A 17890-nucleotide genomic window follows, 5' to 3' on the forward strand; every position below is an offset into this window, starting at 1 on the left:
CTACACTCAGGAATTCCTTCGTGTGGTGCTCCAGGGACCATCTGGGATGCCAGGACTTGAACCCAGCTCAGCAGCCTGCAAGGCAAACGCTGAACCCCTGTGCTGTTGCTCGGCCCCTGGGAAGGCCTTTTAGATGTGATACAGAGGAAAGCAAACTAGTACGGAGAGTCACTGAGGAGACTGTGCTTTGCCCGGGAAAGAGTCCCCTGCCCTCTTATCCCCTTGCGGAGAAGGCAAGCGAAGGACTTTCTGGGCAGAGGGAAGAGTCCCAGCAAAGGAGCTGGGATGAGAGGAAGCCCCTTGTGTTCCAGGGGGAGAAGGAAGGCAGGAGCATCCGAAAGTGAAAGTGGGGTGTGAGCACGTGAAGTGGGCGAGGGTACATCACACGGGGCCCCACACATGAGGTGAGACTGATTTTCTTGGAGGAATGCCCTGGCGTATGTGATCACAGCAGTGGAGTCACCCGGCAACTTAGAATCCACTTCTTTAAAGGCGTCTTGGTATTAATGTTTCTGGTCTCCTGAGTCACAGTCACTAGAAAGACTATCAAGGTAGCTATGAAAATCATAGTGAAGACTAGAGAGTATAGTGGGTACAGCACTTGCCTTGCATGCAGCTGACTAGAGTTCAATCCCTGACATCCCATATGGTCCCCTGGGTCTCGCCAGGAGTGACCCCTGAGCGCTGCTGGGTGTCGCTCCAAAACCAAAAGAAAAAACAAATCATATGAAGAAATCATAGAGGGCCAGAGTGATAGTACAGTGGGTAGGGTTTTTACCTTGCACACTGCTGACCCAGTTTTGATTCGGCATCCCATACGGTTCCCTGAGCACTGCCAGGAGTAATTCCTGAGTGCAGAGCCAGGAGTAACCTCTGAGGATTACTGAATATGGCCTAGACTGTGCCCCCCCTCCCCCCCAAAAAATAGAACAGTGTCCTGGTGAGTATTAAACGAAAGAATCAACTTTGGGGGGTTACTTTTTTTTTTTTTAATTTTTATTAGTGAAACACCATGAGGTACAGTTGTAGACTTACAAATTTTTGTGCTTGGGTTTCGATTACACAATGATCAAATACCCATCTCTCCACCAGTGCCCATTTTCCACCACCATGGATAATATCCCCCGCCCCCCCCATCTCCCCATCCCCCCCTGCCTCTGTGGCAGGGCATTCCCTTTTGTTCTCTCTCTCCTATTGGGTGTTGTGGTTTGCAAAAGAGGCATTGAGTGGCAGTCACGTTTGGTCTATAGTCTGCTTTCAGCATGCATCTCCCATCCTGGGAGGATCCTCCCAACACCCTTTATTTGGTCCTTCCTTCTCTGTCTCAGCTGCCTTTTCCTGGGGGTTACTTTTAATGATAAAAAGAACAGGAATTAAAACTGGTCCCCGCCTCTACTGAGAACTGGACTGTGGCACTGTAGCACTGTCCTGTTGTTCATGGATTTGCTCGAGCAGGCACCAGTAACGTGTCCATTGTGAGACTTGTTACTGGTAATTGTTCTCAGTAACTGAGAACTGGACAATGGAAGATAAATGATACATTTTATACTCACAGTTCCTGTTGTTCCTTTTGATTAGATTACTGTTCCCTCCCTCCTTGTAGGTTGAAGTATTGTTCATTGGCAGAGTTTAAGGGAGGCTAACAAGAACAGTGCCAAAGGAACAGACAGCATTGTTTGTGGGAAAGTGTGGGAAAGCATGGTCTAGTAACTGGTCGTTAAAGGTAAAGGTAAAGGCCCTCCCGTTGATCATCGATTTGCTCGAGCGGGCCCAGTGACGTCTCCATTGGAGACTTTGTTGTTACTGTGTCTGGCATATCGAATACTCTCGGTAGCTTGCCCGGCTCTCCGAGAGGGGCGGAGGAATCGAACTCGGGTCGGCCATGTTGGTCGCTTGTAAGGCGAACGCCCTACCACTATGCTATCGCTCCAGCGATATCTGATTAATCTGTTTAAACAGTTAATCTGATTAAAGCAGCAGAGAAAGTACTTCCACAGAATCTTCATCGCTGTAGTGATGCCGGTTGTCAGAGGCACTGGGATCACTGCAGAGTCAGCCCATGCTGGTGGAGCAGCTCGTAACATGTGCAAGAGGGTATGGAAGAGAGCTAGAGTGAGTAGGGCGTTTGCCTTGCACGCAACTGACCTGGGTTCAATTCCCAGCATCCCATATGGTCCCCTGAGCACCGCCAGGGGTTACTCCTGAGTGCAGAGCCAGCAGTAACCTCTGTGCATCGTCGGGTGTGACCTCAAGAGTGGAAAAAAAAACCAGGGTATGAGAGTAAGGAAGGGCTGGAGCGATAGCACAGCGGTAGGGCGTTTGCCTTGCACACAGCCAACATGGCCAACCTGAGTTCGATTCCTCCGCCTCTCTCGGAGAGCCCGGCAAGCTACCGAGAGTATCTCGCCCGCACGGCAGAGCCTGGCAAGCTACCCGTGATGTATTCGATATGCCAAACACAAGAACAACAAAGTCTCCAATGGAGACGTTACTGGGCCCGCTCGAGCAAATCGATGAACAACATTATAGTGACAGTGATGGAAAGTAAGGAAGAGGGTACGAGGATACGAAAGAGGAATAGAGAGAACGGAAGATGTCAGCTCCCTACTCTGAACATCTCCCAGTTCTTAAAAAATGTGCCACTCTGGGCGCCACACTCAGAAATGATGCCTCAAACCAGAGGAGACAGGTCAGGAAGCAGAATTATGGCGGAAAAATAGAAGGAGGAGACCGCAGCCAGGATGGAAGGGTCATAGAAGGATCATTCCACTGAAAATCAGCAGTGACTCAATTGGTTTGGTTTCGAGGGTCGGCCTCCGCCTCTTCTCTCCTCTCCCCTCAGTGTTCTGCAGGTGCAAAGGAAACAGTTTTCTTACCCACCCCGCAGGCAAGAGCAGCTCTGCTTTGTTTTCAACCCCCGTCTCTCTTTCCCTCCATCCAGAGCATGTACACGACAGAGGAGGACGAGGTCCAGGGGAGGAAAGGAGGCCAGGACGGTGCTGGACCACCTCTTGGGCATGATCGAGCGGCCGCCCGCCCGGGATGCTTGCCTCTCGCGCTCTTGGGCAGCCCTCGTCGTGTTGCCTCATGTTCGGTAAGAGAGCCAACTCCGTGCGACCGGGAAAGGGCTGGGGGGGATGTTCCAGACTCAGGTGGGGTCGCCCATCTGTCCATCCCTGCTGCGGCCTGTAACTGCCACCCAAACGCTTTTCCTCTCTGTCCCCCCCACCACCACCCAACAGACCCCTGGAGAAGGAGAAGGTGGTGCCACCGGTCGCCTGCTTCGTGGAAGCCCTGCTCCTGAGTATTGACACAGGGAATTTGGGAAAAGGTCAGTTCACAGTCAACACTGCTTCTCTGGTGCATCCAGAGCCACCACAAACACGCCAGGGCAGGCCCAGGAACAGTGCTTGCATTGTGTCCCGGCACAACCCCCTGTGGTGCGTGGGGGGAGAAGAGGACTGGACGGGATGGGCCAGACCGTGAAGGTCGTGCGTCTACCTCCTGAGGACAGACGGGCCAGGCTGTCGTGCCCTTGCGCTCCCGGCCTTCCCACTTGCTCACCCTGAGCCAGACTGGCTGCCCACGCGCAAATCTCCCGGGCCTCTCTCGGTCTTTGTCCTGTGGTGAGCTCTTACCTTTCCAGACACGGCTGGGAAGGCCCGCTGAGTTCTTCCAGGCAGAATCGGGCTTCCCGGCGCCGGACACTATTCCTGTGGTGTGCTGGGCTGTCTCTCCACCCCCACCCGAGCCACACTGTGAAAGCAGGCCTTTTGTTTTCTTCCAGCCTAGCGTTATTTTCTAAGAATGAGTCTAGGCATCATTCACGGATTTCAGCATTAATGTGTCTGTCTCAGGGATAACCCCTGGCTCTGCACTCAGGAATTACTCCTGGCAGGCTCGGGAAACCATTGTATCACTATCACCGTCATCCTGTTGTTCGTCGATTTACTTGCACGGGCACCAGTAATGTCTCTATTCCTCCTCGCCCTGAGATTTTAGTAGCCTCTTCTTAACTCATCTTTTCCCAACAATCGGAGGCTCTTTCAGGGTCAGGGGAATGAGACCTGTTGTCATTACTGGTTTTGGCATATCAAATACGCTACGGGGAGCTTGCCAGGCTCTGCCCATGCGGACGGGATACTCTAGATAGCTTGCTGGGCTCTCCGAGAGGCATATATTTATATAGTTCTCTCTATGGTGTGTTGCCTACTGTCTGAACCCCATCAAATATGGTGTGGCAATTATGGAAAATGGGTAGAAAGTGTTCTATAATGCAAAGCGGCCACACGGTTTGGAAAGTGGCCTGGGGCGTGGCGGCGGTTGGGTAGTGGAAGTCGGCTGTCGGGGCTGGGTCCCTTGGGGCGGGAAGGGCTCTCATCCGCCCCTCTTGGGGCACCTCAAGTGAAAACAGCCTGGCATGGAGTCCGGTGGCATGGTCATGGGGGCCTCATTTTATACTCCCGTCTGGGAGGAGCAGCTGTGAGTTCCATACCCAGGGTACCTGTTCCATATCGGGGGACCATATCGAATCAAACCCAGGTCAGCCACAGGCAAGGCAAGTGCCCTATCTGCTCTACTATCTACTATCCAGCCCCTAAGATTCAGGTTTTTAAATGCTCAGTAGCCGAAGGCGGCTGGTGGTTATGATAGTGGATTGTGGGTTTATGCTACCCTGAGTATGGAACAGTCATCATTTCACAGAGTTCTGCTGGACAGCACTTGGTATAGTCTCCACTAGGGGCTTTGCAAATGTTTTTTGTGAAGAACCAGATGGCAAGTATTTTAGGTTCATTCAATCTTCGTGGCATGGTGTTTTGCTTTTTTGTTTTATTTAAAAAAAAAAAAAAACAACCAAAAAACAAAAACGCTTTAAAACTGTGAAAAGCATTTTAGCTCCTGGCGTATAAAGACAGGCTGCCTTAGAAGATCTATCCTGTGCACCCTAGATTGCCAGCCTCTGGACTGAGTCTGTGTCTAGTCAACAGTAATGTACAATAATAATGGATGCTGCCAGGTACATATGTGCATTTTATAAGCGGGAGACATGACATCGTTCGGAGTCACACCAGTAGTTTCTTAGGTTTCTCACAGGTCCGAGATGACACTCCACCCCCCACCCCCCTACCCCCAATTCTAGCTTCTAAATAGTTGCGCTAGAGGGGGCTCAGGAGAGATAGTAGAGGGATTCAGGCGCTGGCCTTGAATGTGGCTGGCCCCAGATTGATCCCAGGTACCACATACAGTCTTTCAAGCACTGCCAGAGGTCATAGGGCTGCTCCTGAATGCTGCTAGTTTTGACACAAAAACTTAAAAAAAAAAAATTGTTCTATGGAATGACAGTGCATGGAAGGGGCTGGGTCTGTGGTGCCCATCTGAGGATTCGTGCCCAGGACATTGTATGTGGCAGGCATAGGAACCCTTCACGGAATCCCAAGGCCTCCCCCAATTCTGATTTTTAGAGGTTTTTGTTTGTTTGTTTGGGGGCTGCGTCTGAGCAGGATTTCCTCCTCCTGGCTTCCTCCTGGCTCTGTGCTCAGGAGACCACAGGGGGTGCTGGGGATCGAATCTGGGTTGGCCGTGTGTAGGGCAAGTGCCTATCCACTGCACTCTCTCTCTGCTCATCTAATTTTATCTTAATAATGCGTATGGGTGGAATCATTGAATTTACCCCTCTTCCCAGTTATTTTTTATTTCCAAGTAGCACTGTCTGTAGCACTGTCCTCCCGTTGTTCATCGATTTGCTCGAGCAGGCCCAGTAACATCTCCATTGTGAGACTTGTTGTTACTGGTTTTGGCATATTGAATACGTCACGGGGAGCTTGCCAGGCTTTGCCGTGCGGGTGAGATGCTCTTGGTAGCTTGCCGGGCTCTCCGAGAGGGGCGGAGGAATCAACCCAGCTGGGCTGGGCTGGCTGTGTGCAAGGCAAATGCCCTACCGCTGTGCTATTGCTCCAGGCCTATTTCCAAGCACCTAACAAAATTAAAAAGTTTATGAAAGTGAAAATAATGTGTTTTGGAACCTTTTGGGTTTTTTGTTTTGTTTTGTTTTTAATTGAGTCACCGAGAGATAGGCAGTTGCAAAGCTGTTCATGATCAGGTTTCAGTTATAAAATGTTCCAATACCCATCCCTCCACCAGTGTCCATTTCTGCCATCAATGATCAGTTTCCCTCCCACCATACCCCCCCACCATCTTTTTCTATGGAAGCTTTCTCTCTCTCTCTCTCTCTCTCTCTCTCTCTCTCTCTCTCTCTTCCCCCCCCTCTCTCTCTTCCCCCCCCCGTCCCCTCACTTTTCTGGGGGCTGTGGTCTGCAGCACAGATACTGAGAGGTTATCATGTTTGTTCCTTCACAGCACGCATTGGGGAGCCCTCTTTTGTTAGCTCCTTATTGTCTGACATTTAACAGGTAATTCTTTAGAGGACAGAAATGCACTTTAAGAACTTCCTATAAATAGCAAGTGTTAGCTACATGAAATGACTGGCAGTTACCGTGGCAAAGACATAAAAGCGATGTGCTTTCTCCTCTCTTTTGTCTGCCTTTAGGAAACTTATTTGTTCTGTGTCAGGCTATCAGTACTCTTCTCAGTTTGGAAGAATCTTCTGAAGTACTTCATTTGGTTCCTGTGGAACGTGTGAAGAATCTAGTCTTGTGAGTAAACACAGCTTCAATTCAGCTCAACAACAAGTCAGACACTGGCGTTTTTCTCTTGCTGTGAAATCGTGGGCGGCAGGACAGCCCTTTTTTTGATCCATGTGATCTCTGGGTTACAGTCACATAGAAATTTATAACTGGTGAGGCTGGAGCAATAGCACAGTGGGTAGGGTGTTTGCCTTGCACGCAGCCAACCCCGGTTCGATTCCCAGCATCCCATATGGTCTCCCGAATACCGCCAGGAGTAATTCTGGAGTGCGTGTACCAGGAGTAACTCCTGTGCATTGCCGGGTATGACCCCAAAAAAGCAAAACAAAACAAATTTTTAATTGGCTTAGATCAGAGATCCCCAGATTTATTTGACCTACCCCACCCCCTTTCCTGTTCAGGGATTACTCGTGGTGGGGCTCAGGTCACAAGATGGGGATGGAAACCATCTTGTCCACATACAAGGCAAGTGCCCTACCCATTGTACTCACTCTCTGGCCCCAGATACCAGATTCTAGTTCAGCCTGTGCCTCTGGTGCATGGTGCGTCCTGAGGTATTGTCCTTGCTGTTCCTGGGCATGTCTTTATCTCTGAAAGGGTGCTGAGAACTTGCCCTGTCCCCTTTGCACTTCCCCGTTCCATGGTGGTTCCACCGTTTCTCTGGGGTCTTAGTCCTCTGTGGGTCATGCGCCGTGCAGCTCATGTGTTCCTTGTTGCAGGGCCCTTCCTTCAGAGCCGTCGGTGTTGCTCTTGGCCGATCTGTATTATCAGAGATTATCGTTATGTGGCTGCCGAGGGCCCCTTTCTGAGGAAGCGTTAATGGAATTGTTCCCCAAGTTACAAGCAAACATTTCGACGGGGATATCCAAGGTAATGCCGTTTATGGTCTATTGTCTCATCCCGCCATGCATGGTCAGTGATGGTCAGTCAGAGTTCCTGAACCAGAAAATACTGTGGGAAGGCATTTCTGTCAGTGGCAGCAGGTGCCCGCAGGCTGATGGCAACAGTCTTCATGGGGAAGCTTAATAAAAGCACAGATTCTGCGCTCTCCAATCCCTTCTCCTCCTTTTCCCAATACTGACTTAGTAGCACTGTTTGGGCAGAATTAAAAATTCTGTATGGTTTTGTAAGATCCTCTAAGTGATTCTGCTGTTTATTTGTGTTCAGAAATAACTGAATGTTATTTAAAAAGAAAATGGCTGGTTTTAGTTGGAACTGTAGGCTTAGAATTATTGAACTTATTTATAGAGATGCTTTTAATGTCACACAGTTCAAAACAACCACCTGGTCTTATGGACCACCTTATTTTCTCATTGTTTGCAGCAGTTCATGATTCTGGGCACTGTTTGATTAGATGTTGATAAGTGTGGAAGAAGAAATAAGGGCTGGAATGAATAGATGTTACTCTGGCAACTGGTATTTTTTTAAAAAAATTCTTTGAAACTTAACACCCCTCCCCCCCCTCAAAAAAAAAAGAAAAAATGGGTACAGAATGATGGTATAGTGGGTGGGTCTATTGCCTTGCACGAAGCCAACATAGATTTGATCCCTGGCACCCCGGTGGTCCCCTGAGTTCCATTGGAAGAGATCCCTCAGCTCAGCATGGCACCCAACATCAAAAATAATAAAATTTAGGGGGCTGGAGTGATAGCAGAGTGTGGAAAGTGTTTGCCTTACATGCAGCCTACCTGGGTTTGATTCCCAGCATCTCATATGGTCCCCAGAGCTAGGAGTAATCCCTGTGCATCGCCGGGTATGACCCAAAAAGGAAAAAAAATAATAATAATAACAATAAAATTTACCTTTCCCTGTTAATCAGTTTCTTCGTAGAGTTTAAGCTCTGTTTTGAAAATTGTTTTTGTTCTCTAGATTCGGCTGTTGACAATAAGGATCCTAAATCACTTCGAAGTGCAACTTCCAGAATTGATGGAGGTATTTTAGCTGTTTGCATCATTTTTTCAGAAAGACAAGTTTTCATGTATCTTTTTATTTCCAGAATCATGCTTTAGCAGGAAATCCAAACTCTATAAACATCTGTTGCAAAAACTGACATTTTCGTGCTCTTTCTCTCACCTGCCTACCCCCGAGAGCATCAGAGAAAATTCCTACTTAACTGGTGACTGTGCTCAGACATTTTGTATACCTTATGTAATTGGAGCAGTTGGCATGCTGGAGATCTTCCCATCACAGTTCCTCTGGGGCTTCCTCCTCTCTTTTGAAGCTTGAGTAAAGTGTTGTAGTTTACAAGAGGAGATGGGGCCCGCAGGGGGATGGCATGTGTGAGCCTTTCCCTTCAGTTCCAGCATTGCCGATAGCAATGTGTTAAAAAGCAAAAAGTAAAACAGGAAGCCACTCACATGGCTGGGGATTATGTCTGGCGTGTACAAGGCCCCAGTTTAACCCCCAGAACAAACAGGCCTCCTGAACGCCTCCATTCTGACCAAGGTAGCCCCCAGCTCCAGTAGGAGACACCCTACAAAGCAAAACAAACAACAGGAAAAAACAAATGGAATAGTTCATCCAATTCCCTGTTAATGGCTGCCCAAACCGAATGTTTGTGTAAGTTCCCTCCTATTTCCAATAATAATAATCCACCTAGGCAAGTGTCTTTGTGGTGGGAAATGTAGCCACAATGCCAAGAGAAGCGACTTGCAGTCGAGGTGGAATTGTTTCATGAAATTGCAGACCGCATCTTTATTCCAACCTGTGATCCCACCACTTGGCATCATTTTGGGAATTGCCTTCCAATAGTATTTGTCGTATCTTTGCCTGACACTAACTCCGAATCATCTACCCCAAAGGAGATGGTGTGAGAAGCACTCGAATAAACCTGGATCATCAATGGGGAGGAGCGTGGGGGTGGATGTTTTCCCGGGTGAGACACGCTCACCTCTTTGGGCTCCGGCCCTGTCTCCCGTTCCTCTGGGAAAACCGCCATGCAGGTTTTCTGTGTCGTGCAGGACGACGGGCCCTCGGAGCGGCGGTCGGCCTTCGCCATCCTGCGCCAGGCGGAGCTGGTCCCGGCCACTGTGAGCGATTACAGGGAGAAGCTGCTGCATCTGAGGAAGCTCCGGCACGATGTGGCGCGGACGTCCGTGCCCGACGGGCCCTTGCAGGAGGTAGGAACCGGGTCTCTCTCTTGAGTTCGCAGTCGAACCAAATCTAGGTTCGGAGATCGGTTTAACCAGGTTTTGGGAAAGGGAAGCATACCAAGTCATCGCACAGGAAAACCTTCTGAACGCTAGCAGCGTCCGGCTGCAGAGAAAGCTCACAGGGCGGGGCTCCCCCTAGGGTCCCCAGCCCCACCCGGTCCCCTCCTCCAAGCACTGCCGGAAGTGATCCCCCAGCACAGAGCTGGACATAGCCCCAAGCAAGCCCCATGTGACCTAGTAAAACACCAAAGGCAGCTGCAGAGATAGAACAGGGGTTTTGGTTCAGTATAGGAGGCAATCAATCTTAGAGGGAAATATACTTTTTTTTTTAAACAGATACATATATAAAAAGCACACAAGGCTCAACCTTTAACAACATGTTAGTGATCTCTTATAGAAGGGCTTAATGGCCCTTGGGTAAAATACAACAATCTTCACACTCTTTCCTCTAAGGATACTTTTTGGTAGCATTTTCAGAGGCTTTTTATAACAAACCATACAAACTATATTTTTTTGGTTCTGCTTTGGGGCAGGGATTGGGGTTCAGGATGGTAACACATGAAATATGGTGGTGGGATTGGTGTTTGAATATTAAATGTAATCCAATATTGTGAACTACTTTATAAAATTAAAAAAAACCCTCAGAACAGGGATTATGGCTCTTGCCTTGTGCGCAGCCAGACTCAGTTCAATTCTGGACACCTCATAGGGCCCGGAGTTATCCCTGACCACAGTTGGCTCCCCCACTCCTCCTCCAACAAAAGATTCCAGATTGATCTCCATTAAATGGCTCTAGCAGTTGTTTTTAATAGTAGAAGTAACCCTCCAGGCCTGCCCCTGCTTGGGTTGAGACTAGTACATGAATGTCGGCCGTAGGTACCAGCAGGCCATTATACAATCAGGTTCTGAGCCCAGCCGTCACCTGTCATCACGCAGGCTTTTCCTGTCCATGATCCTTGAAGACCCGCTGTGAATCCCTCTGGAAGGAACGCCCAGGAGACACACTCCCTTTCCACTCAGTAGTTCTGCTCTTAATCAGTTTTTATGTTAGTGTCCTGGGTGATGCTTCCTGTAAGGAACAGAAATAAATGCTGCTAAAATACGCTCAACCCCTGGACAATACAGCTGCCGTGCCCTGGATGCCTTCCTGGTGGTTCGGGAAGGTCATAGAGAGCGTGAGCACCTCCGGAAGGCGGCTGAGGGAGCTTCAGGCTCTCTGCGCGCCGACAGAGCTTTGTCAACTCAGGACATCAGCTTGCAAGGCCTCAGCTGCCACTCACGGCTCTTTCTCAGTGTTCTTGGCATCTGTGCCTCCCCCCACCCCCTCCCCAACTCTTGCTCCACTTTCATCTTGCCAGGTGATGACGGTGTTTGACAGGCGGGACTTCAATCGCACAGCAAATCTCTTTATTTAAATGGGTCCTTTATGTGCGAGCATCTGGAATGAGTATGAGTACTTTTTCACTTGAGGGATTCTTTGTGGTAAACAGTGACATTTGGAAAACTTATACACTGAATTTGAAATTAATACCTGTTTTTTTTTCTTTTCCTCAAAGTACACACTATCCTAATCACGGGTTTTCTTGAATCTAAGATATTTGCACTTCAATGCCATTTTTTTTTGGTTCATAACCTTTTCCTAATCTAGTCTCCTATAAATTGCAGGTGCCGCTCCGATACTTATTAGGCATGTTATATATTAACTTTAGTGCTCTCTGGGACCCAGTGATTGAACTCATAAGGTGAGTATAAGTTACAGGATGGCTGACCGGCCGGCCTGCCTGCCTGCCTGCCTGCCTGCCTTCCTTCCTTCCTTCCTTCCTTCCTTCCTTCCTTCCTTCCTTCCTTCCCTCCCTCCCTCCCTCCCTCCCTCCTCCCCCTCCTCCCTCTTCCTCCCTCCCTCCCTCCCTCCCTCCCTCCCTCCCTCCCTCCCTCCCTCCCTCCCTCCCTCCCTCCTTCCCTCCCTCCCTCCCTCCTTCCCTCTTTCCCTCCCATCACCTAATCCCCCTCCCTCCAATCTTCCTCTCTCCCTCCTCCTTCATCCCTCTCTTTCTCTCCTCTCCCTCCTCCTTACCTCCCCCCCGCATTCTTTTCTTCTTATGGGGGTCATACCCAGCAATGCTGGGTACCCCGGCCCATAGCTCGCAGTGCAGGGGAGGGTGTGTGAGGGTTCTGGGCCGTGAGGTCAAAGCCTATGTTCTGTTCCTTGAGCCCCTCAACTGGCCCAGACAAGCCCAGACCAGAGAAGGCAGTGCAGCGTGCAGAGAAATTCTAGCCTATGGCATCAGACCTGGCCCCTGGAACCATGCTTGGCCATCAGGCTGCCTCAGCTGCCGTGGTGATTTCTGTGGCACAGCCAGTGGGTGCTTTACAGGCCCCCCTCAAGCCTCCCACCACCCTGCGCCCCTACCATCAGCTCTTCCTCAACTGCTCCTGGGACAGGGTCGGCTTCTGCGTGACTCAGCCCCTGTGCAAGCAGAAGCCCCTTTCTCTGTCACCAGAAACTGAGCAAAACAGCAGGAGGCGGTTATACTTTGACGACTGTGGAACCTTATATCAGTCTTCTGACTCCTCCTCAGTGTGATTTAAGTTCTGCCTTCTTAAACTCATGCCTCCTGTGACCCCTGAGAAAATTTCACACATCTTGGGTATATAGGCATACAAATCAAACAGTGACTGGTGATAGATTATCAGCAAGCTTCATGTAAGACAGATCTTTTAGATGTTACACAACAGCTATAGTAAACCGTGGGCTCTGACCCACACTTGGAAGACTACGGGATTTAAATGAACCGGGGGAGGGGGGGTTGTGCATTATTTACAGATAACAGACCTGGGCCAGCCCAGGTTCGAGTACCCCCAGACCCTGCCAGCAGTGACCCCTGAGTGCAGAGCCAGGAGCAAGCACCACCTGGGCTCTGCTGGGCCTGGGCCCCAGCCTCTCAAGAGAGGTGACATATTTAGTAAATACTGCTAGAAATAATAACGCATTATAAAGATGTTTATTATTCATCTATTCTGAGTCTCGAATGCTGTATTTGTTGGAATGCCTTTTTAGTCTGATTTTGTTTTAATGAAAAGTATCTTCGAATTTTCTGAAGGAGGAAAATAGCCCCCACATTTTAGATTTGAGGTGGTAGGAGGGGATAGCTCCATGGCAGAGCACATGGGGACTGAGTTCTCTTACCAGTACTGCCACCTGCACTCCCAACCAAATACACACACACACACACACACACACACACACACACACACACACACACACTTGGCTTTGAAAAGGCAGTTACTTCTGCCTCTAAAAATAGTCTACTGGGGCTGGAGCGATAGCACAGCGGGTAGGGTGTTTGCCTTGTCCGTGGCTAACCCGGGTTCGATTCCCAGCATCCCATATGGTCCCCCGAGCACTGCCAGGAGTAATTCCTGAGTGCATGATCCAGGAGTAACCCCTGTGTATCACTGGGTGTGACCCAAAAGCCAAAAAAAAAAAAAATAAAAATAAAAATAAAAATAGTCTTCTTTGACTCCTGCATGAGGTATAGGGAAGCAAAGCCAGTGGACAGAACAAAATGGAAGGAACCTGTTGGCCTCAGGCTGCAGAGCTGAGGTTTTACAGGTGGGAGGAGGGTCCAGAGGACAGTGATGGAGGTTTGTGAGTACTTTGTGCTGCTAAGTGTGATGTGATATGACACCTGCTCTGAGGAGTCATGAAACTGTACCCCAGTAATTCATGTTCAGTTGTGAAATTTATAATAATTTTTGCTCAGGGCTGGGATTTTGGAAAAAAAGTGGGAAACAGAACTTGTTTATCAGGTAGAACTTAACAGTTTTGGTTTTGTCCTGACTCTTTCCTCTGTGAGTTATAGCACTGACCATGCAACATGGTTTTTTGCTTGTTTTCTTTTTCTCCTTGGTGATTTTTTTTTATTCCCCCTCAGTTCTCATGCACACGAAATGGAAAATAAGCAGTTCTGGAAAGTCTACTATGAGCATCTAGAAAAAGCAGCTACACACGCTGGTATGTAAGGGGCCATGGAAAGGAGGTCACTGGGGAGAGAAGTGATTGATGATTTAACTGCTGAATTGTTACTGTTTCATTGCACATGAAGTTGGGGAATGAGAATCGTCATCTCTTTGCTAACCTTTCCGTTTGCTTTATTGCTTCCAAATGCCAATAGGCCAGGAAAGATCCTCACTGGAGGAAATGGGGTGGACAGAGGTTCTTGTGTCTCTTGGGGTCCTGACGAATGTTTCCTTGCAGAGGAAGAGCTGCAGAGTGACAGGAGGGAGAAGGCCGCTGGAGACGGGCCTGGGGAGCCGGCCGAGGAGGGCGATGTGGGCGCACTCTATCTGGAGCAGTTAGCGCAGAAAACGGACTGCCGGGAACGACTTGACCATACCAACTACCGCTTCCTGCTCTGGCGGGCTCTGGCCAAGTTCCCCGAGAGGGTCGAGCCACGGTCCCGGGAGCTTTCCCCACTTTTCTTGAGATTTATCAAGTAAGCGTTCGCTTCACGAAATGTGTCCCCTGATCGGGTGTGAGGAAAAGGGGGAGAGGTGGGAAGCTTCCGTCTTCACTGCCATCTTCATCCATCTGTCATCTTTTCAAGCCATAACCCTTTTGGCTCTGTCACGCTCATATACAAGATTTTAAACAGGTCACAAATGGTATTAATTAGAAGGGAAAAAATCCCCAGGCTGCCTAACGAGAAGGTTCTCGTTGAGTTGAGTCAGCATGCAAAGACCTTACTCCTTCTTGCCCTAGTTTAGTGCCTCCCTGGGACTTGAAACGTATTTTGTACTGACCGTGGGGTAGCAATCACCCCAGATTGCTGCCCGTAATGCTGTGAACTGTTTTCTAGAAGAGTAACTTGAACTTTCTGGGGTGTTGTTTTATTTTAAGTAGACAGGCTATGTGAGAATTGGGTTGCTCGAAGACTAAAAGAGATAGGGAAAGCCAGGAGATACGAAGAATACTAAAATTATTTCTTAAAAGTATATTTTCCCTGTCTACTTCATGACCTGGGAAAATGCAGCAGGTAGAGGTTAAAGCAGGCACCAGCTTAAGCTGTGTAGCCTGCCGGGGTCATCGGGCACCTGCCAGGCTTAGCCACAGAACAGCAGGAGGGCTGGATAACCGCAGCAGAGTGACGGGGGAAGAGGTTAAAGGTGGGAACAAAATGCCAAGGGAACCAAATTGTGTCAAGCCTGCCAGTTAAAGACTTGGGTATTTTTTCTGGCAGCGAAATGGAAAATTCTTGGGAGGTTCAATGGATGACACATTTAAGCTTTTCAGAAGTTTTCTGGACCTGGTGTTGAGAGTAGAATAGAGTGTTGGATGACAGTGGTGAGAACAGAGACCAGTGAGAAGAAAAAATTCAAGCGAGAAAATGATGATGACTTGATCTAGGCTATCACAGTGAAGAATAGGAGAGGCGGCTGAGTTCTGGACATTTTTGGGGGAAGGATTTCAAACTCAGTAGTGTACCTGAGTAATTGCAACTCACGGCGGGAAAGATAATGCAGTGGGCAGTGAGCACATGCGTTGCATGCAGGAAGCCAGAGTTTGATTCTCAGTACCACCTGGTCCCCCCGAGCATAACCAGGAGGGACCCCCAAGCCTAGAGCTGGGAATAGTCTCTGAACATCACCAGGTGGGGCCCAAAAACAGAAGCATGAAATGGATTTGCAGCAAGATAAGCCTATGGGATCTCCAGCACATGCGGTGTAAGGTGGTATACACCTGAGGGAGAAATGATAGTTCCGAGTTGACTTGAGCAACTGAGATGAGAAAGTTACCATTAGTGGGACTCGGAGGGATGCAGAAGTTTGCAGTTTTGTGGCGAGGATCGTTTTCCAACATGCCAAGTTTGGGATATTGAATAGATGCCTAAATGAAGATGTCAGGTGGGCAGTTGAACTTGGAACTTAAGTTTCACAGCAAAGATTGGTCTAAATTAATGGATCACTGTCATTGTCACTGTCCTCCCGTTGTTCATCAATTTACTCAAGCGGGCCCAGTAACATCTCCATTGTGACACTTGTTACTGTGTTTGGTATATCGAGTATGTCACGGGTAGCTTGCCAGGCTTTATGTATATGTCCCCAAAATTGTAAGAGATGGAAGGAAGAAGCCCCTAGAAGACAATCAAGGACTGATAGGCCACATGGGGTTCAGGAACTGTGGGCCCAGAAAAGGAAGCCAGAACGGAGGGGTGGAAGAACCAAGACCACTGTGTAGCCCTTGAAAGTATTTCTGTGGGGAGTCCAACTTGTGAGCGTCATGTGTTCAAGACATTAGTCAAGTGGAAAGTTAGAATCAACTTTTGGTTTCAGAAGTGACCTTATCAAGAATTAACTCGGGAGAAATGCAAGTCAGACTTAAGTGGACTTAAAGGAAGTGGGCAAAGGAAGAGCAGACCATGCTTTATAATAATAATAAAAAAAACAGACACGAGGGAGGGAGAATTAGGGGGCAGAGAGGAACTGTGATGGACTTTCCATTGATAATTTAAGCAGCAGATACAGAATGCTGACGTGAATGACGCAGAGCAGATGGGAACATTCGTAATGTCATTGTGGCGTGTCTTGGCATGGGTAAAAGTGAAAAGGCATCCGTACATAAGTGAAAAGGTTATTATAAATAATTCTAGCAAAGTGTCCAAGAAAAGATGTAAACATGACAGTGGATCCAGGGGTAGACAAGTAAATGGTTTTCTTGAGGGATTTATTTATAGAACGAGAACAAGTAATTATTTCAAAGATTGTTCAAAACTGGGTCTGTGTCTCGTTTTGTAAAACGTAAAGGGCTGTACATATGCCGGCCTGATCCTTAATGATGCCAACCGTGTTCTGAATTTCCTGCTATGTCCATTTTCGAAGTTCTTTTGATTTAGAAAACCTTCCTCTTCCCTGGCGCCCACTTGAGCAAATCAACGAGTATCGGGATATCAAGTGATCAAATAATCAAGTGATCCTCTTCATTAGTAAGGGAGGTCAGTGTAGCGAGAGAAGCCTGGCGTGGGAGTGGGCCTATGAATTTGAGGATATACAAAGACTGAAATACAGATAATTTTCAAAAATGCTTCAGTCAAGACACTTCAGTGGGGCTGGAGCGATAGTACAGCTAGTAGGGCGTTTGCCTTGCACGTGGACGACCCGGGTTTGATCCCCAGCATCCATATGGTCCCGTGAGCACCGCCAGGAGTAATTCCTGAGTGCATGAGCCAAGAGTAACCCTTGTGCATCGCCAGGTATGACCTAAAAAGAAAAAAGAAAAAATGACTCTTTGGTACTAATGACTCTTATTTTGGGAGATAGTTTGTGCCCCCTCCCCTGCCTTTCATGTCATTACCATAGTTGTTAACAATGCCCAGGAGTTGCACACACCCAGTGGTGTTGGACACAACCATGTTGCTCACTGCGTATCCCATAGCAGGTCCCCTTCCCTGCGCGCCTGGTCGCCACGTGCCCTCCCCCGGGTGGCAGATGCTCACAGCTGTGTTTGCCCAAATTCCTGCTTCCTGGCCAGAGCTCTTGTGTCATCATTTTCTCGTGGCTGCACTCATGCACCTGACTGCTGGCCCCCAGGGCCTCGGGCAGCAGTGCAGTGGGACAGTGGCATAGCTGCTCCCGTCAGCCTTATCACAGCACCCTGGGAGAGCTGCATTTTCTGGAGATTGAAGTGGAGTGTAGGAGGAGGGCTTCATGTTTATTTTCTAGTACCATCTGCCCTTATGCCTGCTGTCCCTCATCTGTGGGTCCAGAGATAAGGAAGCCTGATTTCAGCTCAGCGCAAAAGAGACATTTCAGGTATTTTCAGCAGTGTAAGCCCTGGACAGGGCTGGCCTCTGTGGCTAGTAGTCGGCTGGTCGAATAGCATCAAGAGGAGCCGAATGGTCCAAGACTGTGCAGAAGATTGGGCTAAGCTACCTCCGATTTTTTTTACTGCGTGGTCCATGGACACGGAAAAGAATGAGACCAAGTTACTTTCTCGTTAGTTAACTTTCATAAGGAATGAGGATATTTTTGTGTATTTTTTGTGTTTTTTTGTTTTGTTTTTGTGGGATTAGGCAGGGGGTGGGCCACACCTGGAAG

The 17890-nt window shown here is 48.6% G+C and overlaps 1 protein-coding gene across 1 annotated transcript in view; it reads left to right on the forward strand.

Annotated features, from left to right (window-relative positions):
* Positions 1-17890, forward strand: part of UTP20 (UTP20 small subunit processome component) — a 115106-nt gene that overhangs the window by 21859 nt on the left and 75357 nt on the right. The window contains exons 13-21 of the mRNA XM_056116487.1: positions 2942-3094; positions 3243-3331; positions 6548-6653; positions 7364-7514; positions 8514-8576; positions 9605-9763; positions 11462-11538; positions 13732-13811; positions 14055-14292. Coding sequence (XP_055972462.1) covers positions 2942-3094; positions 3243-3331; positions 6548-6653; positions 7364-7514; positions 8514-8576; positions 9605-9763; positions 11462-11538; positions 13732-13811; positions 14055-14292 — 1116 coding nt within the window. The remainder of the gene's footprint in view (positions 1-2941; positions 3095-3242; positions 3332-6547; positions 6654-7363; positions 7515-8513; positions 8577-9604; positions 9764-11461; positions 11539-13731; positions 13812-14054; positions 14293-17890) is intronic.

Source organism: Sorex fumeus, unplaced genomic scaffold, assembly GCF_029834395.1.
Source record: "Sorex fumeus unplaced genomic scaffold, SorFum_2.1 ptg000003l, whole genome shotgun sequence".
Lineage (NCBI taxonomy): Eukaryota > Metazoa > Chordata > Mammalia > Eulipotyphla > Soricidae > Sorex > Sorex fumeus.